Below are 25,273 nucleotides of genomic sequence, written 5' to 3'. Positions count from 1 at the left end.
GTTTTATTTGGAGAAAACATAAGCACTAATAATTTTATTTTAGCGATCCGTTTGTTATTTCGTATATATATATGAAGAGAATGAATTTTTTTTCTCGATGTAAGATGCTAGATCTAATAATACCAGAAATCTCAAGTTCGAGCTTTAGCGTACTGAGCATAAATGATTATAACAAAAAAAAAAGCTCCCTAAATATTAGAAATTTTAAATAATTAGAAACTTTAAGGAAAAAAATCGTTTCTAATTACTTTTTTTTATTTTCGTTTCTGTGAAGAAATAATAGAATGTAGGGCCACACAATTATTGTGTTTTTGTATTGTATGATTCTGCAAATTGCAACAATCTACGTGCATTCCCCAATTTACCCCTATCTTTTTCTTTTCATTATTTCCATTTTCAAAGTTCCTCTCTCTCTCTCTCTCTCTCTCTCCCTCTCTCTCCAAATTTACCTTTTCACAGATATTTCAATAGAATCACAAACCAATCTCAAAAAGGAACCCAAAAATACAATCTTTTTGCAAACCCCAGATTCCCTTTTCACAGAAATTTCAATTGAATCACAAATCAATCTCAAAAACTCATTTTTTAAAAAATTTATTAACAAAATGGACCTAAAAATACAATCTTTTTGCTAACCCCAAGATTTCCCTTTTCACAAAAATTTCATCAAATGGGAGAAGAGAGCACTTCAAATGATAACAATGCAAATAACAATAACAATGGAAGCAGCTATGAGTCACCAGTTATATTGAATGTGTATGATCTAACCCCTGCTAATCAGTACACTGTTTGGTTTGGTTTTGGAATCTTTCATTCTGGTGTTGAAGGTAAGAAAAAATTAATCTTGTTCTTTTGGAGATTTCTATTTAAAAGATTCTTTTTTTTTTTCCTGTGTGAAATTAGATATTTTTCTTTGATTTATTGTTAGAAGTTAGATATATGTTATTGGCATATTGTTGTGGATTTGGTGATAAGGAAGGTATAGCAATTAGCAGCCACTTTTGAGCTCATGTGTAGGGGGGATTTTTTTTTTTTTGGGGGGGGGGGGGGGGGGGTGGGGGGGGGGGGGGGTGGGGGGGGGGGGGGGGGGGGGGGGGGGGGGTTTACCTTAGTCCACGAAACAAAATTGTTGTGGGATTTTTATAATATGACCTGAGATGTGTTTATTGACTACCAGAAACTGTCTCAGGTAGGGGCAAGGTGTTCCATACACTCTATCCTCCCCAGACCCCATTATGTAGGATTACACTCGTTTTTTTTTGTTTTTTTTTTGTTGTTGTTGTTGTTGTTGGTCTGAGATGTGTTTATATGGAGTAAAATGGTCAGTGAGGATTCATATAACCGACCCCAACTTATTTGGGATTGAGGTGTAGATATTGTTGTTGTTGTTATGGGGTTGGTTATTAAGGAGTAAAGGAGCTTTTGTTTGTTTGATCTTGAATTTGGAGTTACTTTGATGAAAATGTAAAGTGTGCTTCTAATAAGTTGTCTTGATCTTGTTTGCTTCCTCTGACAACTTATGTTATTAAATGTGGAAGCTTTTGTTATTCATTATTAAGGACTTAAGGTTATGGTTGGATGTATATAAAGAGCTGCAGGTGGAAAAGACCATGTATTTAGATTAAGGTCGAACCAATTGTCACTTAGTGCGTGCAATGGGAACTTTGTAATTGTTCCCCTGACTTAAAATTCAGTTTTTCTTGTGGATATGATGAGAAATCTTAGTGATGTTTAGCTGCAAAAACCTAAGCCCCGAAGATACAAAAAAGAGAAAGGAACAACAACAACAACAACAACCCAGTGTAATTCGACAAGTGGGGTATGGGAAGGGTAGGATGTACGCAGCCTTACCCCTACCCTGGAAGGGCAGAGAGACTGTTTTCCGATAGACCCTCAGCTAAAGAAAGGATGGAAGAAGCACCTATAGCAAGTAATATCAATACAAGGTATTTAGAAAACAAAATCCAGGAAAGCAAAAGAGAGTATGAAAGAAGCACAAATAGTCAGTAATAACAGTACAAGATATGAAATGAAAACAAACTAAGGGTGTACGGAAGGCAAGTAACAACAATGCAAAATATGCGGTAGTAGTAAACTAAGAATAAAAAGGATACTAAACTAACACTAATACTATTGAACTAAGGAAGACACAGGGAAACACTCGACTAACTACTAACCTTCTACCCTAATTCTCAACTTCCACACCCTCCTATCAGGGTCATGTCCTCGGTTAGCTCCAACTGTGCCATGCCCCGCTTGATCACCTCTCCCCAGGATTTCTTTGGCCTACCTCTACCCTTCCTCTTACCCCCAAGGCCAATCTCTCACACCTCCTGACTGGGGCATCTGTGCTTCTTCTTTTAACATGCCCGAACCATTTTAGCCTCGCTTCTCGCATCTTTTTCTCCACAGGGATCACTTCACCTTGTCCCGAATAACTTCATTCCTAATTCTATCTAACCTAGTATGCCCACACATCCATCTCAACATCTTCATTTCAGCTACTCTCATGACATGAGAGTTCTTGACTGGCCAGCACTCTGCCCCATACAACATCGTCGGTCTAACCACTACCTTATAGAACTTACCTTTAAGTCTCAAAGACACATTCTTATCACACAAGATACCGGAAGTGAGCATCCACTTCCTCTTCCCCGCTCCGATATGATGTGTCACATCCTCGTCAATCTCCCCATCATTCTGAATTATAGACCCAAGGTACTTGAAACTCTCTCTCCTGGGAATGACTTGCGTATCAAGCCTCACATCCCCGTCTGATTCCTGGGTAACACCGCTGGACTTGCACTCCAAGTATTCTGTCTTAGTCCTGCTCAACTTGAAACCTTTAGACTCAAGGGTATGTCTCCAGACCTCCAGCCTCTCATTAACACCACCTCGCGTCTCATCAATCAGAACTATGTCATCTGTAAATAACATGCACCAAGGCACCTCTCCTTGAATGTGTTGCGTCAACGTATCCATTGCTAAGGAAAACAAAAACGGGCTAAGTGCTGACCCCTGATACAACCCCATTTCAACCGGAAAGCATTTATAGTCCCCTCCTGCCGCCCTTACCGGTGTCTTTGCTCCATCATACATGTCCTGGATCACTCGAATATAGGCTATAGACACTCATTTAGCCTCAAAACATCTCCGTAAGACCTCTCTCGAGAATTTGTCATAAGCTTTCTCTAGGTCAATAAACACCATATGCAAGTCCTTTTTCATCGCCTTATACTGCTTCACCAATCTCCTCACAAGGTGAATGGCTTTAGTAGTAGACCACCCCGGCATGAAACCAAACTAGTTCTCGGAAATGGACTCTCTCCTCCTCATCCTCCCTTCTATCACCCTCTCCCAAACTTTCATCGTATGGCGCAACAACTTGATACCCCTATAGTTGTTGCAGTTTTGGATATCCCCTTGTTCTTGTAAAATAAAATCATCGCACTCCACCTCCACTCTTCAGGCATCTTCTTCGTCCTAAAAATGATGTTAAACAACCTAGAGAGCCATTCCAAACCCGCCTTAAACCCTCATTTAGGTGTTCTTTTTTTCCCTTTTCGTGTAAGATAACTACACTGAGATGCTTTTGATAGTCAATGAATCACATTTACTTGTTTTTCTTCTCATTCATTCTTTCCTACAATTTTATGAATTATTAAATTGTTAACGGTCATGCTTGTATAAGCATTACCGTCAAAGCACAACAAGTTTTGTTATTATTGTGTGTAGATATCTTATTCTGTTGTTTCATCTTCCCAACATTTTGAGACATTGAAAATGTTGAAAAGCTGCCAAACCCGATTGACATTTCCTAGATTCACCAGTCATATCAATACTGTTATTCATAGATTTCCAAATAATTATGACCGAGAGATACAAGACAATAGATACACTTATCTTGGTCATATGGTCTGGATTTTTCAAGATACATCAAATCCATATATCACATTTTAATGCCATTATTATGCTCATTGACCGAGGAAAATTTGTGTGAAGTCCAAACACTTATTTGTCACTAAACGAACTTAATTCTTTGACTGGATATGTTCTTTTCACGAGAAAAGAAGAAAAAATTCGGTATGGATAAACTTTTTAGGTTCTCTTGTATGTAGAGTACGGATTTTAGAACTAAGGTATGCTGAATACATTCAAATAAAGCTCTTATACATAGCATAATAAACTTACCTCTTTTTGATTGGAGTTTGAATTTCTCTTTGCTTTCTGCATATGCCAATTGCAAAATTTCCAGTCCACGGTATGGAATATGGATATGGAGCGCATGACTTTCCCATAAGTGGCATGTTTGAAGTGGAACCTAAGAGCTGCCCTGGTTTCATCTATAGATGTTCGATCCCATTGGGTCGTATTAAAATGCCTCCCTCTGAATTTCAAGCGTTTCTTGAGAATATGGCTTCTGAGTATCACGGGGACACCTATCACCTCATTTCCAAGAACTGTAACCATTTCACAGATGACATAGCGCAAAGACTAACAGGGAAAGGAATACCTGGATGGGTGAATCGGCTTGCCAGAGTTGGTATGTATATTCTTGGTACACTGAATATAAATTCCTCAAGCTTTTACTTTTTTTTTTTGGGGGGGGGGGGGGGGTCCAAATTCATTGTTTCAACGTAATATTCTGTTCCGGATATAACTGCAGATATAGGTATATGGTCTACCTTAGGTATATGAGGGGTTTCTGGAAATTTATTATTCAGAGATTTGTATAAGGCACAAACCTAAGCCTCTTTATTTTGGTGCATCTGAAAATTTTGTCTTAATATTGTTATCTGCTCATTTTAATTGACTTTTGTGGGAATGAAGTGCTTGACAATAAATTCAAGGCGGAGACAGGAATTTCAGTAAGGGGGTTCAAAATATAAAAAAGTAAATATGCGGAGAAGTCAAGGGGATTCAACATTTACATATATACATTAAAAATAATTTTAACCTAGGATATAATGTAATTTTTTAGCGAATGGTGTTCGGAACCCCCTTCCGCCCCCTAGCTCCGCCCATGCTTAACATGTATGCTAATGATCTCATCAGGTAATTTATGCGATTTGATGGAGTTAAACTTGTCCGATTGTTTATTTTCACAAAAGTATACTCCACTTTATTTTCCTATTGGGAGGTTTCTTACTGATCTTTGTTAGTGGCTTTAAATCTTTTTTGCTGAACAAAGATGTGTTCGTGGTAATAAAGTTGGCGTATTATCTTAAATTGTAATTGTGCATCTCATACAATTCTTAAAAGGAGGTGTTGGTTATTGTTAATTTCAGGTGCTTTCTGCAGTTGTCTTCTTCCTGAGAGCCTCCAAGTGACAACTGTTAAACAGCTTCCTGAGTACCATCTTTGTGCAGGTGACATGATCCATATCCTTGTAATGATAAGTAGAAAATGATATACTTATAGCCTTATACTATGAATTACTTCGTTGTTTAAATCAATGAAGCATGTAAAGCAAGGGGTTATATTTTATGGGTGAAGCCATCCGCTCCAAACAATGACATGCAAAGTAACCCCAACAACCAGTGGCGAAGGCAGGATCTCCGCGAAAGGGGTTCAAAAAGAAAAAGGTTAAAAAAGATTGTAGCTAGTAGGAAATGAACCTATAACCTTACAAAGATTTTGAACCCCCTTGACCACTAAGCTATACTTTTGGGTTGTGTTAAGGGGATTCAAAACTTAATATATAGAGGTAAAAATCAGATTTTGCCTTATACATACAGTGTAATGTTTCGGTAGATGAACCCCCTTCCGCCCCCCTAAATCCGCCCCTGCCAACAACAAGTGGTTGGTTCTTTGAATCTTGGATATCCGCCCCTGCCAACAACAAGTGGTTGGTTCTTTGAATCTTGGATATCCGCCCCTGCCAACAACAAGTGATTGGTTCTTTGAATCTTCAATACTACAAATAGTAATTTTAATTGCAGTTTGATCATATTCTAATGCAAAATTCAGATATGTTATGTATTTTATCATGTCGTGAATTGTACTTGAATGAAACTTGCACTTCACTTCTCGCTTTTCACTTCAAAGCTATGGACCTTGTCACTTTTTTTTGCTTTTAGAAACATTGTTGTGAATATATCAGCTATACATCTCTTATGTAATACTCTTTTTTCTTTATATCCAGAAGAAGATGAGAGTGGGTCAATGTCAACTGCAACGCCGCACGAACCAACTGAAAGCGAGGATGGTGATCAAGATAAGCATTTGTTGTCACCTCCAGTTGGAAGTCGTGAAGTTGCTTTTATAAGGGAGACCCCGAGGTCAAACGTGCTGCCTGAATAAGAAGGCTGGATTGAAGTATTTCAGGCATCCCGATAAGTACATTTGATTTCCAGAAGGCTGTGGACATGTCAAGCATAGCCGCTGCTCAAATTCCCCATTTGCTATATAAATTACTAGTTCATTGATTTTCATGCCTTCTCCTTTTGGTTATTAAGGTTTCCTTAGTATGCTAGATGTAGAAGTCAAAGTGCAGGATTCTGCTCTGTAACTTAAGCGCGCCTTTGTTAGAGCTCAGAAATATTCGCGTAAACATTCTTGAGCTTGGAAGTTGAAACATCCCAGTGTTTGTGAAAATTTGAGATACTGGACATCTATTGAGAATGTAAAGATTCTAAGGAGGTATTCTGATGTCATGTCAATTTATGAACTGTGATTTTTCCAATTTCAGTTTATTTCCTTCTTTCATTTATTTTGATACTTGCTGCTAGTGTCCTGATCGCTGTACACTATACAGATATGTATCTGTTTGTTTGCGGACAAACACGTGACATTTGATTTTTCTTTGTTTTTTTGGTTGCTGTTGCCATTACTTTGGTCTCTTGTTAAAAGAAATTGCATGTTGAAATTTTGGCTTCTATGTGCTACCAAATTGCCAAAGTAAATCATGCCAATGGACAGAGGCTGTATTTTTATCAACTAGCACAAGAATATATATCCAAACATTAAGGTTCCCATGATCAGATAATACAGCAGTAAATTGACCGCTGTACAATGTTAAAGACATGAAATGCAGGACGAATAGAAGGTGAATGGTCACTGCCCCTAGTTTGGGTTGGGGGCAATGACCTGAATCAATAGCCTGCATTTCTGCTTACCTTAAAGTGCTTCAACACGGTACTCCCCATGAACACTAACCATCGTTGGTAGTAATGAAAAAGAAAAAGTTAAGTAGTTGGACCATCTGTTAATAATGATACTCCATATTTCTGCAATAAGTATGCATATGAAAGCTGCTTTTGGCAATGCAACTTATGATTTCCCCTCCAGCCCGAGCTTTGAAGTTAGCCAAGCACAAACTTCGTCCATCTCCTCTGGGATTGTGTAGTGGCCAAGTCTGTCAAACAAAAGTAAAAGATTCAGCCACATTTCTAGCGTCTGAACATGTAGAAATACAGTATACATACGCTGTGTAGGATTTGAATGTCACATCTTGGAAACCGCATGAACGTAACTTCTGAGACGACTTGTCACCAAATTTATATGGAACGACCTCATCTCCTGCGTCAAAATATAAATATAGCAGGTTAGAGAAGGATTTAGCCCTGATATCAGCCCAAAAGGAATGCTCGAGAAGGTGCAAAGTTCTTCCAACAAAAGTCACACTCTATGCAGAACAAAGAGGCTTGAGCCCAAAGGTTGCTGAAGATTGGAAGCGGGTAGCAGAGGTCAGAGAGAACAATGAAACTTATTTTTGAAGCTTTTTGAAAAATGAAGCTTTTTATTTTTGAAGAAAAGTTAAGTAGAAGAAAAAATGAAGCATCTGAATACCTTTGCCATGACAAAGAAGAATGGGCAATGATGCAGCACGGCTTACAGCCCCCTCTACTCCTTCTAGTTTGCTATCGAGAGTCCTGCCAAATAATAGCACTCAATATAAAACACCCCAAAAGTATCAGAAGAGAAAAATGGCGAGATTGGTAAAAGTCAAACTTTGCACAGGGAAGCCAGCCACTTAATCCAACAGCTGCACTCAGATTGGCAGAGTATGAGTTGCCATTCCCATACTTCCCACGAGTGAAACAAATTGCAGAATAAAGAGAAGTTGCTGCGCCCATGCTGAAGCCTCCAACCCCAAGTTTGACTATAATACACAAAATAATAAAGTAAAAGATTTAATTTATTTTTTTTAAATAAAGAGTAAGAAAAATAAATTCTATAGATACTTGTAAGATCACTTGAGCGTAATGTAGAGAAGGTTTTAGTGTTTTTCGGATGTTACAGCTAAAATTTTACAGATCTCTAAAATAACAACTAGATAATGGGATGACTAAGGTAGAAATAAGGAAATTAACTCTTGCGTAGTAATCATATAAAGGATCATCTAAATACGAAATATTGGATAGGAAATAAGAAATACAGTTGCTTGTTATTAAAAATTGACAACCCTTAGCATGTATAGCTAAGTTGCTCCGACATGGCAGTTTAGGTGCCGCACCCGTGTCGATACGACACTAGTATGGGTGTGGGTATGGGATCCGTACCGGATCCGATCAAACAATTTTGGGTACTTTGACCACGACGGACAGAAAAATTCGAGACGAGATACAATTTGGTTACCGAAATCAGAACTAAAACTAGGGTAAATTTGAAGAAAATAGCATATCTTATCTAGGAAATCAATCTTTTACTTATCTACAACTTGAGAATAAAAAGGAAATCCACACTTTACAAGTTATACGTAAGTATTCCACAAAATTTCTCATAAATTAGAGAGATTTTTATTTTTTTAAATTATTTTTAGCCGGATCCCCACACCCGTATCCGTATCCCCGAATCTTAAAATTTACATCTTGAAAGATCCGACCTCTAGATCCGCACCCGTGTCGGACAACCGCACCCGTGTCCGAGCAACTTAGATGTATAGGCGTTTGACACAACCACTAAGGTTAATACATCTAGATGGTCTAGCCAGGCAACTTCTAGCCCCCAAGAAAGAAAGAAAGACAACTAAAGGGAACTATATTATTTACACACATCACACTAAAAAATCCAGCGGCATAAAGAGAATAGCATTGAAAAAAAAGAGGGAGATGGAAAGCTAAATATCTTTATTCATAGTATACACTATTATTAAAATCCATCCCTTGGTCGCTTGAAGCGATTCGGTGCGAGGGGTTATCGCTTCATGGGTAAAACATGTGCTTTATACAAGTTTGTGATTCAAATGATGGTGCACAAGTTAGTATAAGACGCAGGAATGGCTTACTGTGAGGGGGCTCCGTAGCCAACAAACTCGCCACATATGCTGCTGAAGCATCTAAACCCTCATCATCATCAATAGCATTTTCAGATAGGTCATTGACATCAAACCCTGTTACAAAAGATAGAAAAATAATGTTTTCTTTACTGCAGTGCTTGAAAGCATGACTTTCAACTTAAACTAATTCAATGACTAATTGGACAATGCTTTCGGATGAGTCGCAAATAAATAGAATTATCCAATTTACACATCCTGCAATGTACAACAATGGCAGGATAAAAGTTTGATTCTAAATTAGTTGTACATTGGAAAACAATGGGCACAATCTCAAAGCACAAAGCTTACAGGCAGTGGAAGGAAAGCCTCCAAATAAAGTTATTGGTCGTTGGGGGGCAGTTGGGCAGATCCATTTAATCTGCAGTTTAGAAAATAAGAGCAAAAATCAGGCTAAGCTACCACAATAACAAAAGCTTACGGCATGGACATGAAAGAGCAATATGCCATAGGCTATTACAAGATTCTAACGCACACAACTATGAGAGTTACATGTTTAACAGTCAACAAGAGATACCCTCAAGTACAAAAAGTAACATTTGGATCCTTACATTTGGAAGAGGAAGGGTCTCCAAGAGGTTGGACCAGCTGCCAGGAAAACCAAAAGTAGATTGTAAAATGTTTGGTTAATATGTTTCAGTTGTTCATTTCAAGACTCAAGTTTTGATATTGCATATTGCACTGTGCATAGCAAGCAAGACCATCAGAGAAGCTTGATATCCAACGTAAGGAACTCGTGTAGTCGTAATAGCATATAATTGATTCAATAGTTCTAAGAAATATAGCTCACTTTTTTTTAATAAGGTACAATTGAGTCATTGAGTAAATAGTTCAAGAATTATAGCTCACTTTCATTGCCATAAAAAAGGGAATCAATCAACCTCAAACTTAGCATGAAATAAGCAACTTCATTGTTAGATATATATCAATGAAAAAATGAGATATTTAATAAAAAAACGTAACATACTTATCCAAATGTTAGTTTATAGATATGTATAGTGTAGTCTTGTCCCACATTGGAAGAGGAGTAATATCTCCTTTTAGTGTATAGCTATAAATAGGGACCTCTTGTATTGTATTTATCATCCAATATCAATAACATATTTTCTCCCGTGCCTTCTCACATGGTATCAGAGCATTAGTGAGAAAAGATCGCTGTGCGTCATTCCAGCATTAACCGAAAGAACTTAGTCATCGTGTAATTTTTCCAGTGACCTAAGGCTTGTCTAAGTGAAAGTCACTTTCTGTCGGTGTTGTGCTAAAACCAACACCACCACGAGGTAGATCACCCTCCGACTACCAACCCCTGAAATTTTATCCGGCAGAAAAGCCGCCACGCTCCTCCACGCGCCGGCAACAATTTTTCCGGCGAGGGTTCCGACCACTTTCCGGCCATTTTTTCGCGAAGCTTATTCAGGACAGTGTGCTCTCCTCAGAATTCCGAGCCTACCTATCTAATTCAAATCAAATTCCGGCCACTTTTATATTTTTCCGGCGTGAACAGTGACCTTCTGGCCATTTTTTGAAAATATTTCTTCAGGACAGCTTGCTCGCAAAGGAATTCCGAGTCTATCCATTCTGGTTACAACAAATTCTGACAACTTTGGAATTTTCCGGCGAGCTACAGTGTTTCCGGCGTGAACAGTGTTTCCGGCACAGAACAGTGTTCTGTTTTCCTGCTGAAAACAGTATTTTTCAAGCTATTTCTTCAATTTTCTCACAGGAGTTACTTATTTCCACTATTTCAAGTTAACCCTACTACTACAAATTGTAGCGACATGGGAACCGATGCTTTGAATAGTCGGATGGTTTCTTTAACAGAGTATATTGAGTTCCTTCAGTATAAAGCATGTAAGCAGACATCTTCTGAGATAGCTTCTGTTGTTCAAACAGGTAATAGCGTGACTTGTTTCTCCCAATCTTCATCCTCTGAGTCTTGGGTCATTGATTCGGGTGCATCAGATCATATTTCTGGTAACAAATCTCTTTTCACTATTATTTCGTATTCTCAATCTCTTCCAAAAGTCACAATGGCAAATGGGTCTCAAACCATGGCAACTGCAATAGGTCAAGCAAGCTCACTTCCTTCCTTACCTTTAGATTCAGTCCTTTATGTTCCCAATAGTCCTTTTAATCTCATAGCTATTAGTCGCTTAGCCAAATCACTTAAATGCGCTGTTTTATTTCTTGATGACCATGTTTTTATATAGGAACGCAGTACGGGGCGGATCATTGGTACCGGGCGTGAATCAAACGGACTTTATTACCTTATCCTTGCTAAATCACATGGACTCACATCTTCTACAACTTGTCCTGCTACTGATTCACCAGATTTATTACATAAACGGTTGGGACATCCCAGTTTGTCAAAACTTCAGAAAATGGTATCTGGTTTATCTCACTTGTCAGCTCTAGAGTGTGAGTCATGTCAGCTCGGTAAGCATACCCGCTCCCATTTCCCTCGGCGTCTTGATAATCGAGCAGAGTCACCTTTTACTTTAGTCCATTCAGATGTTTGGGGTCCTAGTCGGGTCAATTCCACCTTAGGATTCCGCTACTTTGTCAGTTTCATTGATGATTATTCCAGGTGCACTTGGATATTTTTGATAAAAAATCGATCTGAGCTGTTTTCTATTTTCCAGACCTTTCCACGCTAAAATTCAAAATCAATTTGGAGTTTCTATTCGCACATTTCGTAGTGATAATGCCCGAGAGTATTTGTCTTCCCCATTTCAGCAGTTTATGAAATCTCATGGGATTATTCATCAAACATCTTGTCCGTACACATCTCAACAAAATGGGGTAGCTGAAAGAAAGAATAGACATCTTAATGAAACTGCTCGTACCCTACTCATACAATCTCATGCTCCGTTGCGTTTTTGGGGGGATGTCGTTCTTACATCTTGCTATCTTATTAATCGTATGCCATCTTCAGCTATCCAGAACCAAGTTCCATTCTCTGTCATGTTTACCCACTTACCTTTGTTCTCTCTTCCACCCTGTATCTTTGGAAGCACTTGTTTTGTCCATAACCTTACTCCAGAAACAGATAAGTTAGCTCATCGTGCTCTTAAGTGCGTATTTCTTGGTTTCTCGAGAACACAAAAGGGGTATCGATGCTACTCTCCTGACCTCCAGCGGTACCTTATGTCCGCTGATGTTACCTTCTTTGAAACCCAATCATACTTCACAGGTTCAGGTCATCACTTAGATATTTCTGAGGTACTACCAGTTTCATCTTTTGGAGATTCAGTCACTCCAGCTCCACCACCTATAGCTCCAGTTATAGTTCCACCACCTATAGCTCCAGATAGCTCCAGTTCCTCCACATAATCCAGTTCAACCTTCTGCAGCTCCACCACTCTTGACTTATCATCGTCGTCTACATCCAGCATCAGTCCCAGGTGATTCACGCCCCGCATCAGATTCTGCACCTACTGCGGACTTGTCTCCTCGTAGTCAACCAATTGCACTCCGCAAAGGTGTACGATCCACACTTAATCCTAATCCCCACTATGTCGGTTTAAGTTATCATTGTCTGTCGTCACCACATTATGCTTTTATATCTTCTTTGTCCACTGTTTCTATCCCTAAGTCTACAGGTGAAGCACTATCTCATCCAGGATGGCGACGTGCTATGATTGACGAGATGTCTGCTTTACATGCGAGTGACACTTGGGAGCTTGTTCCTCTTCCTGCACGTAAGTCTACTGTTGGTTGTCGTTGGATTTATGCAGTCAAAGTCGGCCCGGATGGCCAGGTTGATCGGCTTAAGGCTCGTCTTGTTGCAAAAGGATATACTCAGATTTTTGGGCTTGATTATAGTGATACTTTCTCTCCCGTGGCTAAAGTAGCATCTGTTCGTCTCTTTTTGTCCATGGCTGCTGTACGTCATTGGCCTCTTTATCAGTTAGACATTAAGAATGCTTTTCTCCACGGTGATCTTGAGGAAGAAGTTTATATGGAGCAACCACCTGGTTTTGTTGCTCAGGGGGAGTTTAATGGTTGTGTGTGCAGATTGCGCAAGTCACTATATGGTTTGAAACAGTCCCCTCGAGCTTGGTTTGGTAAGTTCAGCACAATTATTCAGGAGTTCGGCATGACTCGTAGTGAGGCTGATCACTCTGTGTTTTATCGGCATTCTGCTCCTAATCTGTGTATTTATCTAGTGGTTTATGTTGATGATATTGTTATTACTGGTAATGATCAGGATGGTATTACTAATCTGAAGGAACATCTCTTTCAGCACTTCCAGACTAAGGATCTGGGCAGATTGAAGTATTTTCTAGGTATTGAGGTCGCTCAGTCTAGCTCAGGTATTGTTATTTCACAGCGGAAGTATGCCTTAGACATTCTTGAGGAGACTGGAATGATGGGTTGCAAACCTATTGACTCTCCTATGAATCCGAATGCTAAGCTTCTGTCTGAACAGGGGGAGCCTCTTAGAGACCCTACGAGATATAGGAGGTTCGTTGGCAAATTGAATTACCTCACAGTGACTAGACCTGACATTTCTTTTCCGGTGAGTGTTGTAAGTCAGTTTATGGATTCTCCCTGTGATAGTCGCTGGGATGCAGTTGTTCGCATTCTTCGGTATATAAAGTCAGCTCCAGGCAAAGGATTACTATTCGAGGATCGAGGCCACGAGCAGATTGTTGGGTACACAGATGCTGATTGGGCAGGATCACCTTTTGATAGACGTTCTACGTCTGGATATTGTGTTCTAGTAGGAGGTAATTTGGTCTCGTGGAAGAGCAAGAAACAGAATGTAGTTGCTCGATCTAGCGCCGAAGCCGAATATCGGGCCATGGCTATGGCGACGTGTGAGTTAGTTTGGGTCAAGCAGTTGCTCAAGGAGTTAAAGTTCGGAGAAATCAACAAGATGGAACTAGTGTGTGATAACCAAGCTGCTCTTCATATTGCGTCAAATCCGGTGTTCCATGAGAGGACTAAACACATTGAGATCGACTGTCACTTTGTCAGAGCAAAAATACTTTCAGGAGATATTGTTACAAAGTTTGTAAAGTCGAATGATCAAGTAGCAGATATTTTCACTAAGTCTCTTACTGGTTCTCGTATTAGTTACATGTGTAACACGCTCGGTACATATGATGTGTATGCACCGGCTTGAGGGGGAGTGTTAGTTTATAGATATGTATAGTGTAATCTTGTCCCACATTGGAAGAGGAGTAATATCTCCTTGTAGTGTATAGCTATAAATAGGGACCTCTTGTATTGTATTTATCATCCAATATCAATAACATATTTTCTCCCGTGCCTTCTCACACCAAAAACTAACATATATGCTATAAAATGATTAAATTTCAAATTAAAAGATGAACTGCCTCCTTAAAATTAGGACACTTTATATAATCTACCTGGACCTACAGCTAAGAGCATCACAATATAGAAATAAAAGAGATTGAGAAAAAAATTAGCGGGATTCTATAAGAGGTATTTGCCAAAAAGGGGAATGGATGTACTGATTAATATCACACCATCAAGCACGCAGTGTTATCAAAGGCGAAAAGCGCAAAAAAGCTCTAAGGTCTGTTGAGGCTTTAAACGCAAAGCACAAATAAAGCGTGGGCTTTAATGAAAAAATGCGCAACGGGAGAAAAAGTAAAAATATGCATGTAGTCCAAGACTAATCATTATAAGCATGAATAACAAATATATGGACAAAGGGATTGGAAAAACATTCACGATAAAGTGAAATATCAATTGTTTAAGGTCGGCTTTTCAGGATTACAATCATTGGCAAGGAAAAGTATGCCTTATAGCTTTGATGCGACACTAAAGCGCCCACAAAGCGAGGAGAAGCACTCAACGTGTTTGAGCCTCGCTTCAGGGCTAAGCACGCTTTAAGCGCGCCATTGACAACACTGCAAGCATGCAAACATTATTACATCTCCCCTACAAGTAACTCTGGCTACCATTAAAAAAAAGTTGGAGAAACTTCAAAGGAATTTCCTAAGGACATAGAGGATGAGATAAAAAAAAGTTTCACCTCGTGAATTGGTAAACAACCACATCCTCCATAAACTATGGTGGCCTTGGAGGGAAAGATCTCAAGGTGTTCAACAAAACACTCGTAGGGAGGCAGCTTTGGAGGTTCGCCAACAATGCGTCATTTTGGAGGATAGTACTACTCGCAGCTAAGAACCCCATCCAAGAAGAGGGCGAACGAATGAATCCATTACATTGCCTGAGGAATATGGAATGGAGGAACACCACGAAGGTGTAGGAAATTGCATGAAAACTTTAAGGATGGGGTAGGAAGTGGAACTGGTGTAGAGAAGATATTCTGAGTGAGGCAACCTGAACGACCACAAGCTTCTCCGCAAAGAGGACACAGTATTCCTACATATATTACTATGGATTCCAAGAGGAAGGTATGTTTTCTTCACTTGGCCGGTGGCAAGGGAGCCATCATCACAGCTAAAATGTGAGGAGAAGAAGATAACGTACATCAGTTGGTGCTACATGTGTAAATGTGGAGAAGACGTGGATCTCCTACTATTTGCATCGCTAGGATGCAAGTCAGCAGTGGGGAAATCCGACTACAAGAAAGATCTGTTATTTAACTGGGATTTCCGAAGAAGCAAAAGAAGATATAGAGCATGAAATGTAGGTCACTTGGTGTTTGTGTTGGTAATTTGGAAGGAAAGGAAAATGAGAGCCTTTAAAAGAGTAAAAAATGAGTTTGCACTGATAAAGGCCTGGTTTTCGTTTCTAGTCAATTTCTGGTGCAATCAATGAGATTCCAGTTAGTATAGATGACTGCTGCAATTTGTAGAGAACCATAAATTGATGCAGGCTCTCCACTTTCTCTATGCCACCAGTGTAAGAGGACTAAATCCCTCAACATCAAATAATTATTATGTTATTCCAAGAAAAGAGTAGAACAGTCTACTTAGTGCATACTCGGCTGAGCAAAGCAAATGATGTTTAAATGCTCACACAGCATCCATAAGGATATTAATAGGTTCAATATTCTGGAAACACCACAAGGTTGAAGATAAAAGAGAAATAACAGAAATAAGAAAAAGGTTATCATCCAATATCAAGAAACATAAGACACAACAAAGGGTCAGTTAGAACGATGCCAGACATAGCAATTTCCACATCTTCCCTTTAACCTTAGTTATATTAGCGGTAAATCACTATGGTGATTTGGCAACACCAGACGCACTGTAAATTTTCAAAGAAGGTAATTGCATGTTTGTCCTAGAATATTAAGATTCTGATTTGTCCTGCAACATTTATCATCTCAATTTGATCCTCGCTTTTGCATGTGATTCATTCTCAAGGCTTCCCAACCCAATCAATGACAAAGTTTCCAGGCAAATTATAAACACGTAGCAGGTCATGGCAGCATTTTTGGAGTGAAAATGAACTACAACCTAGATGAAAAACCAAAGTGTGTATGCGTACCAACTGCCTCACTGTGTTTTGTAAACAAATACTTTGATCGATAAGTAAAACAATCATAAAATGTTCAAAACATCTTGTCTTCTTCCAGCTCGCTTCCACACACTGAGATAACCATTCAGCAATTGCATTGACTGTTTCTTTCAACTCTAGGCCTTTCCGACTCCCAAAGCTAAAACTGCCCATGCTATCTCCAGCACACTATAACCAACTACTCAAACCTCTGTGCTATCTCTGTGAAAATTCCAATACCACCTTGAAGCCCGATATCACCTATCTCACTCTCAATTTTTAACGAGTCAGTGCAACTCTAGTGACAGATTTAGGGAACATTACAAGCAGAAAAAAAATCATAACTTCAATAATAACACTGATATTTAGAAAACCCTATACTTGAGGTCACTTAGGAGTTGTTTGGTCCTCGGACAAAGTTATCCTGCGATTATAATCATGGAATTAATAATCCCTTGACTTATTTAGTGCTATTGCTTTGTTTGGTTCATTGAATTAAAAATGGGATATGTATATAACATGTGTTTGGTTTGAAGGGGGATAAACTTGGGAAAAAATCTGTTTCCTATTTTAACCTTGGATATTTCATGACTTCTAGAAACAGCATTTTCTTAACAGAAAGCTCCAGCCTATAACATTTTCTGATAATTATACTAAACTCAAATACCGAACTCCCACATAAACTAGAAAACTTTATCAAATCCCAACTAACAAAATTGGTTTTCTAAACCTACTTTTACACAGCCATCGACTGCAGCCTACAAGGATTTACCTGAGATACTAAGGTACTTGACCAACACTGCTTAGTAACTCTCTGATGATAGCTCATTTAAGCATCCATTCACAGTCTCTGTGGTAGAACAGCATAATTAATATGGCAGAATTGGAGGTGCACAATTTTAAAACTTTCCTGATCCAACAGCATCCAAGCAGATCACCGAGACAGATACATAATGAAACACATAGAGCTTGAACGCAACAAGAAGTAACAGGAAAGTGTTGACAAGCTTACCTTGATCCGTTGTCCCCAAGGCCATGCAGCCAAACAATAGTTGCCTGGTGTTTACCTTTAGGCTTCACCACGTAAGTCTGTCCAAACTCAAATGCCCTTCGAGCAATTCCTGCACCTGCAATATATGCACATCAAGGGTTACTAGGACTAGAACAATTGAAGGGGACAGATAAATAATATGTTAATAGTCTGTCTTCAGTTGATAAATAACACTCTCTTTTCTATGATTTTTAATATATTGGGCAAATTAAAAAAGGAAAAGAAAAGAAATTTTGAAATGAAGTTACGAGTCAAGAGGATATACACATTCCCTGCTATTCAATCTCGCTTTCATATTTTTTATGATCTCCATAATGAAGAAATAATAGTTGTCGAATTTTTGGACTTTTTCTTTGCTTACCATTCTATTGGCAAATAGGTTAAAATTGCACTATAAGAACATTTAAGAGTTTGGTCATGAAGTGTTAGAACCAAAACCTTTCCTTTTATTTTTTCTATATGTATTGTAAGGCCATATTTCTTTCATTCAGTATCTTTCAATATTTATAGTGAGAAAACAATATTCCAATAAAAATTGCCTTAGAAAAATAAAACTAGATTCCGTGATTTACTTGCATTTTGGGAAGGCAATCTTGATATGCCATGATGAAAACAAAAAAAGTGACATCTACACTGACCAAAAGACATGGAGACAAACCATAAAACTAACCAGAAGCCATGGAAGGCCCAGTAAAACTCATACTTGCTTCAAACAATGGCACCTGCAAACACCAAAAATCAGCTTTGCACATAAAGGCCACCCGGAAGTTAGAACTATAATTTTTTATTGTTTTTTTTATTTGAGAATGGTAACATGTAATAAAGTTAGAACTATAATATCAAAGCAATTGTCAACATAAACTGCCTTTTGACTTAAACCTTGCTACCATTAATCACATTTTACATTGCGGTATGAACACAAAGATCATCTCAATGTAGCTGAGTAAATAAAATCTAGATAGACATGTTACTATTCACCCAATTCCTTTTTTTTAATGGGTAAATAATATATTATATAAATATATGCACTAAGCCAGTGCAAGAGGCCTAATTACAGGTTGTGCAATAGTTCACCCGATTACTTTTGCAATGAAGCAGTCGAAAAAAAACGAAGGAAAAAAATGGTAACTCCAATCAATCAACTGCACCTCAATTTCGAACTAGCTGTGTGGGTACTATATCCAATCTTCTTTACTCGAGCCTATTTCATTCCAATACTAAATTATTTGTCTTCAAAGGCAAATCCCTGGGGATTTCCTGAAACTAGAGGTTTTCTAGGTTTCATATTTATCCCTATAAACTCACAAACCCCTTACCACACAAAAGATTCTCGACAAACACTAGACAAATGTAAGTTTTAACAATAACTAAACCTTAATCTCAACTAGTTGGTATCGTCCATATGAAGCATTTGGCTTCCTTTTTAAGTTACGTTTAAAGGTAAGTTCACATCAATCAGTAGTTTCCAACCAACTGTTCAAAAAAATATCAATAGTTTCCAAACAGTTAAAGTTAAATGACCAGATGACAATTCAAGACTTCCATTCATCATTAGAAAAAAGAAAGAAACAAATAGAAACAACTCTCTACTAGTTTTTTTTGACAACTGAGAAATCCACAAAGGTCATTGGCACACGGTTCGAAACTCGGCAGGTAATGCCCCCCCCCCCCCCCACCCACACACACACACCCTTTTTCTACTTAATACCAAGCTTTTGTGAGCTGTATGGTTCGAACTTATGCCATGCTTGTAACCCACATATCATGTGCTGCCTCTCCTTAGAGTACACTAGCCAAAAGGTATCATCTGCCAAATCCAATATTCCTGCTGTCGCTATTTATGTGATGCACTTTCCTATTTAGTCTGCCCCAAAAAACGATACTTTTCTATATTGAGAAAGGTAAAAATTAGATATAAAACTCATTAGCACAAACATTGTGCTAAGAGGAGGATCAAAGTTACAGTCCAAACAAAAAGAGCAAAAAACGAAAAAAATGATACTTTTCGCCTTGGTGTATAGCGTAACCTGGTACCTGTTGCTGGTGGGAGATAACAGTTATCCCGTAGAATTAGTCGAGTTGTGCGCAAACTGGTCCGGATACCACGCTTGTCAAAAAAATGATACCTTTCTATATTTTTAGAAAAAGTTATAACTTTAAACTTGTAAGTTTACCCCTAATAATATGATTTATAACCACCCAAATATCTATGGCTCCTTTTAGACCATAATTTTCAAAAGTATTTCTTCTTCTCGTAGAAATACAGCATAAGTTTGCGTACAATATACCCTGTGGTCCTGTGGTCCGGCCCTTCCACGTCACGCATAGTCACGCACAAGGGAGCTTAGTGCATCGGAATGACTTTTTTTTCTTTGTTCCTGAGATACCGTGCTGAATCAAACATCATCACATAAAAGGGTACCCCAAACATCAATTCAGAGACACTCAAGTAACTAGCTGGGAAAGTGAGGGGTGAGGTAAAAAAAAAAAAAGGATTTTTACAATTTAAGATTAACATATTTTCTCGTCTGTTTACTGTATGCCCAACTACTCGAGCTCATTGCTCAAAGCCTTAATAGATATTTTTACCAAATACTGTGTTGCAGGCTGTAACATTCACTGTACGGTTTGGGCAAGCTACCCGGACACCAATCACACTACAGTCCTAAAAAAAAAGTACTAATTTATAAGAAAAAATTCCACAAAATACAGATTAATTGGAAGTCAAACTCAAACCTCAGGCATAATAACAAATTCATTGCATGATTTGAACGATAGAAAATAAAAGGAGAAAATTAGGGCTTTTTATTTTTGGTGGCTTTACCTGAATCTCGTAAAGAAAAATGAAGAGCCGGAGATTACAAGACGAACAAGTAAGCACTTTAAGTTACTTTTTTGTCGTAACGTATATGAAAATTTAAGTATTGTAATACTATATAATTCCTTGTCTCCTTGTAACAAAATGGCCTCGAAATTTGGATCTCAACTTAATTTGATCTTTACATAGAACTTTTATATTTGGTTGAAGTTAACAAACAAACAAAAAAGGTATCTGAAGTTAAAATATTAAAAAAAAAATATTTAATATATATCTATCTATCTATATCTATATATATACTAATCATATTAGAGATAGCACGTGATGAGCATGGGTCCAATAACACTGTGGTTAAAGCAGAAGATTTTCACAAAAAAATTGAGGTCACCCAAATAGTCGTCAATCCAATTGCTTAAACTAAAAATAGATGGTGAATGTATAATATAAGTATAATTGATATATTATATGTGTATAATTATATATTTAATGTATAATTTATCTATATGGTTAGAAAAAGTAAATAGTAAATATGACCGGCTATTTGTGTAAATATCCTTATTTATAAATTTGAGCTATTGCTCCAAAATATTATAAATTTTGGGTCTACATTTGTCATTGCTATTATCATAAGTATGTGTTGTGATCTACATCTTGCGGCGATACTATTACAATTTTTCTTTGGAAACTATACAATGTGGTCTATATTTTCTAATACTATTGTAAATTTTCTTTGGCAATTATTTACCGTGGTCTACATTTTATGATATTGCTATAAAAAGTTTCAGGAACCATTTTTTGGAGTATAATTAAATAATTTTGATATTGATGTCTTGGTTTGTTTAACTTAACTACCAAATAGAGAAATATTAATTTCGAACAAAAATAGTGGTGTATGCACAAAAATGAAAGCGTGAGATTTGAAAATATAATTTGTTGTTGGAATGCATACATTTTAGTTTGAGAAATTACATTAATCAAAAAAAAAATGGAAAAAATTTCGATTGTGCACATAATTGATGCCCGGTAGTACTCGACAAAACGACACAGTTAACTGACTTTATTACTTTTAATTATCTTAAATTTAGTGAGGTCAATAGAATATTGGTCAAACTAAGCTAAGGTACATAATTTTAATATTTTCACTTTTTCTTTTATTATTCCTTAAATATGCGCTAAAAAGAAAAAGTTGAAACTTGCAAATTGTCTCTATTTTAAATAGCTTTTGAGATTTTTTTTTTTTTATTATTCTTTCTTTCATTCATCATGGACTTAAGGAAAATTAAAAGAGAAAGTAACAGTTCTTAAACATGCATTTTTGGCCAAGTAACACTTCTTATACAAGCATCTTTTTCCCCTAGGCGTTGCTCTTTTCTAGTTACGTTGTGAAGTAGTTGTAATTTTGATATAAATTTATGGCAGGTTAAAATTATCTGAATGTTAAGTTGCAAGTTAGTGTTTATTTATTTCAAAAATCATGCAGGTATTACTTCTGTTTACCCGACAAACGGATAGAGTTGAATTTGTACGTAGTTCTAAGGATATGTGGTGTAGCTTAATACAAATCGTAAGGATAAATAGAATCAAGTATGGATTGCAAAGAATGCAAAATAGACACGGTTGTAAAGAAGATGAAATTTAGGACTAAACAAGTGGAATCAAATTAAGAAGCTTGAAATAACAACTCTTCACTATAGGAGAATATGATGCTTGAATTATAATGTTGGCAAAAACTTGTCTCTACAGAATTGATATCCATCCCCTTTATAGTAGAGGGATTTCACTTTAGATATAAAAAAATACGTAGTGAGAGACCCATGATAAATTAGCTTTTCCACAATTCCTCACAAGATTCTCTCCTCTAGTGAGATTGCAACGGCTCTTGTCTATGAGCTTGATATTGACTCGAGTTTTTCGGTCCTGACTCGAGCTCTCGATCTTGGCTTGAGCTCGATTCTGACTCGAACCCTTGAATTGATTCGGGGTCAATGTTGGTCGATCTCTGGATCACAAGTTCGACAACTTTACTTTGCATCATAGTTCGATTTGGATTCGAGCTTGATAATAATATCGAGCTCGACATTGATCGGCCCCTCAAACTCGAAGCTTGTTTGTACCATCTTCGGAACCCATCTCGAAGTCTTACTTCGATCGATTATGTTTCGAACTCGATCAATCATACGAAGGCCAAAATCTATTTCGACCGTATACAGATAGTCCCCTCGTTTCTCAGAAAAAATATGGTGAGAAACGATACGATTTTTCAACGGCTCGATCGGATAATAAGTTGACGTTTACATTGTGCTCGACCATGACGCACGTGATAGATGTTCCGTCGATTTAGTCTTTCAAGGTATTTAATGCATGTCAGACGGTGGTCGGCCACTGCTGATACTGAACCGCCATTAATTAAACCTATAAATAACTCTTCCTTTAATCATTTATCACTTTTACATCTTCAACCTTCCAAATTTCCCAATTTCTTTTTTGTATTCTCTGAGTTTATACGCAAATTTGTGATTCCTCTTTGCAAAATTCTTCTTCCAAATTACCAAATCTTTGTCACCTTCTTTAAATCCAAAATGGTGAAGACATCCAAAACCGTCCCCCAAAAAGAAAAAGCTTCTTCTTCCCAATCCGCCGCCGATAAAACACCGGTGGATCCTCGTCTTGAGGAGTGCGTTCCGGCGGCGTGTGTTCTTACCTCCGATTTCAAACTTGATAAAGGTTCGCCGGTGTCACACCTCCTTTTTCCCGATGGGGCGATGGGATTAGAGAGTTTTTCCAATTAAAGTGACAATATTCGAAATAAGATTATTTATTTATTTCAGAGTCGCCACTTGGAATAATTTATGGTGTCCCAAGTCACCGATGTATTTTAAATCCCAAATCGAGGAAATTTGACTCTATTTATGATCCGCGAACACAGAAGACCGGGTAAGGAATTCTGTTAACCCGGGAGAAGGTGTGAAGCACTCCCGAGTTCCGTGGTTTTAGCACGGTCGCTTAACAATCAATACTTGGCCTAATTGTCTGATTTATTACATATTTAAAATCTATTGTGCTTTTTATTCCTTTTAACCGTTTTTTAATATTTATGGAGATTATTTAAATAAGTCGCGATGTCGCGCACTTATTATTTTTGTACACATTGTGAATCGCGTCACGTGAAACGCACCCGCGATTTACAACATGTTAATTTTCATTATTATTCGAAGTTATGGTCGGGTCACATGAAATGCACTCCCGAATTGGAATTTATGTATCGTGACCATGCCACGGGAACCATACCCATGACCACGATGATTCATTATTAATCGCGCTTAAAGCAAACTACGATGTTCAATAAGATTATTATCTTCCTACGTTTGGAATCAAGCGTGGAAGCTAAAAACTCTGTAACTTATTTAAGGATAAAAGTGCACAGGCTATTATTTAATAGTAGAAGATTCATGCTCTGCCTTAGTTACACTTATTACACCCAAAACAAATTAAAACTAACTTTAAATGGACAACGAAAGTGCAAACCCCATCTTCCTCATCATCACAGTAGACCAATCAAATAATCAACTAAGAAAGAAAATAAGAATATTCTAATCTAAATCTGGAGTTTATTACATGGATACCTCTACAGTAATACAATCCAACTCCCTGGCTCAATTTTTCTTTCTTAAATCCAATTAAATCAACCCAGCAAATTATGTAACAAACTTTAAACTAACATTTACATGTACTTCTTAAGATAGAATAACACAAGCACATGAGAGCAATTTTCTAACTAATCAAGAAATCAATCCATTAAGAAGAAAACTCAACAAACAGTAAGATCTCATATTTATTGACATGAATTTCACAACTGAAAGCATGTATTAATAAACAAGGCAATAGAATAAAATGAGAGTGGGAGGAATGAACCTGAGATAGTCTTTTAGTTAATGAACCTCAGCAATTACAGCAACTAAGTCGAACAAAATCGAGCAGTGAATAAGCCTCAAACAAAATATTCAACAAAAACCTCTGAGCAAAAGCAGCAGAACTCGAACGGTGAGCGAAAACAACGACAAACTGGACTCAATCAAATCCCCTTCGGATTCTCAAAAGGAGTCATCGGATTTCCTTAAATACTTGAAAATTGTACAGGATCCTTAAGCAAAATCGAGGAAAAAAGCAGGGTGAACAGCAATTAACACGGAACTTGAACCACTAGACCGGAACTCAAAACGTGATACCGTCGCCGACCGAAAACTCAACAACTGCACATTGCTTGAAATTGAAAGGGGTTTGATCTTGTTTTTGGGCTCAAGATTTATGTGATTGTGAATGGTTGAGGAGATGGGTGTTTATGGATGTTTCATGGTGGTGTAAAGGTGGAGAAAATAGGGACGATGATGAAGGTTTTTGCTCTTGAAAAATAAAAGGGAGATGGTTTTAACTTTTAAGAGAAAAATGACTTAAAACTTTTTCGGTTCAAGCCATGGTGATTCGTTCGTGCTTGTGGGGAAGAAGATTATTTTTTTGGAATAGTGCAATGGGAAAAGAAAATTGAAGAAGGAAAGTGCAGCCTCCCCTCTATCTTTCGTCTCTGTCCTTCCGGGCCTCTCAAAATTAGGTGTTAGGGATTAATTGGTGGCCAAGTAAAAAGAGTGTATGGGCATGTGAGTTTGTTAGGGAGAGCATGTGAGTT

At 37.7% G+C, this 25,273-nt stretch overlaps 2 protein-coding genes across 6 annotated transcripts; one reads left to right on the top strand and one right to left on the bottom strand.

Annotated features, from left to right (window-relative positions):
• Positions 1 to 378: 378 nt before the first annotated feature.
• LOC104120718 (deSI-like protein At4g17486) lies at positions 379 to 6,685 on the top strand. Of its 2 annotated transcripts, none has more exons than XM_009632538.4 (4): positions 379 to 827; positions 4,256 to 4,543; positions 5,289 to 5,369; positions 6,146 to 6,685. In XM_009632538.4, exons 1-4 carry the CDS (start codon positions 671 to 673, stop codon positions 6,301 to 6,303), a joined length of 684 nt encoding a protein of 227 aa, XP_009630833.1. In that variant the 5' UTR covers positions 379 to 670; the 3' UTR covers positions 6,304 to 6,685. The 2 variants fall into 2 exon arrangements, with proteins under 2 accessions (XP_009630833.1, XP_070033180.1); XM_070177079.1 differs by having other exon boundaries at positions 387 to 827; positions 6,149 to 6,685.
• Positions 6,686 to 6,892: 207 nt separating this feature from the next.
• On the bottom strand, positions 6,893 to 20,753 carry LOC104120719 (uncharacterized). 4 transcript variants are annotated; one of them, XM_009632542.4, is made up of 10 exons: positions 20,599 to 20,753; positions 18,445 to 18,496; positions 17,736 to 17,850; positions 9,829 to 9,865; positions 9,569 to 9,638; positions 9,230 to 9,334; positions 7,954 to 8,104; positions 7,792 to 7,874; positions 7,428 to 7,521; positions 6,893 to 7,357 (listed from the first exon to the last, which is right to left on the bottom strand). In XM_009632542.4, exons 2-10 carry the CDS (start codon positions 18,473 to 18,475, stop codon positions 7,273 to 7,275), a joined length of 771 nt encoding a protein of 256 aa, XP_009630837.1. In that variant the 5' UTR covers positions 18,476 to 18,496; positions 20,599 to 20,753; the 3' UTR covers positions 6,893 to 7,272. The 4 variants fall into 4 exon arrangements, with proteins under 4 accessions (XP_009630837.1, XP_009630836.1, XP_009630835.1 ...); XM_009632541.4 differs by lacking the exon at positions 20,599 to 20,753 and adding an exon at positions 20,511 to 20,581; XM_009632540.4 differs by lacking the exon at positions 20,599 to 20,753 and adding an exon at positions 20,364 to 20,411.
• Between the last annotated feature and the right edge of the window lie 4,520 nt (positions 20,754 to 25,273).

Source organism: Nicotiana tomentosiformis, chromosome 6 (assembly GCF_000390325.3).
Source record: "Nicotiana tomentosiformis chromosome 6, ASM39032v3, whole genome shotgun sequence".
NCBI classification, from domain to species: domain Eukaryota; kingdom Viridiplantae; phylum Streptophyta; class Magnoliopsida; order Solanales; family Solanaceae; genus Nicotiana; species Nicotiana tomentosiformis.
Note: the sequence above shows the minus strand (reverse complement) of the source record. Positions and strands in the feature narration are given on the sequence as shown.

Bases quoted from the DNA above. Each gene is read 5' to 3' on its own strand.
- LOC104120718 (XM_009632538.4), top strand. From the start codon at position 671: ATGGGAGAAGAGAGCACTTCAAATGATAACAATGCAAATAACAATAAC. The intron at 828-4,255 runs GTAAGAAAAAAT...CAAAATTTCCAG, and splicing joins CTTTCATTCTGGTGTTGAAG to TCCACGGTATGGAATATGGA. The intron at 4,544-5,288 runs GTATGTATATTC...TGTTAATTTCAG, and splicing joins GAATCGGCTTGCCAGAGTTG to GTGCTTTCTGCAGTTGTCTT.
- LOC104120719 (XM_009632540.4), bottom strand. From the start codon at position 20,390: ATGTTACAGCCTGCAACACAGTATTTG. The intron at 17,851-18,444 runs GTTAGTTTTATG...CATATATTGCAG, and splicing joins TGGGCCTTCCATGGCTTCTG to GTGCAGGAATTGCTCGAAGG. The intron at 7,875-7,953 runs GTTTGACTTTTA...ATTATTTGGCAG, and splicing joins GGCTGGCTTCCCTGTGCAAA to GACTCTCGATAGCAAACTAG.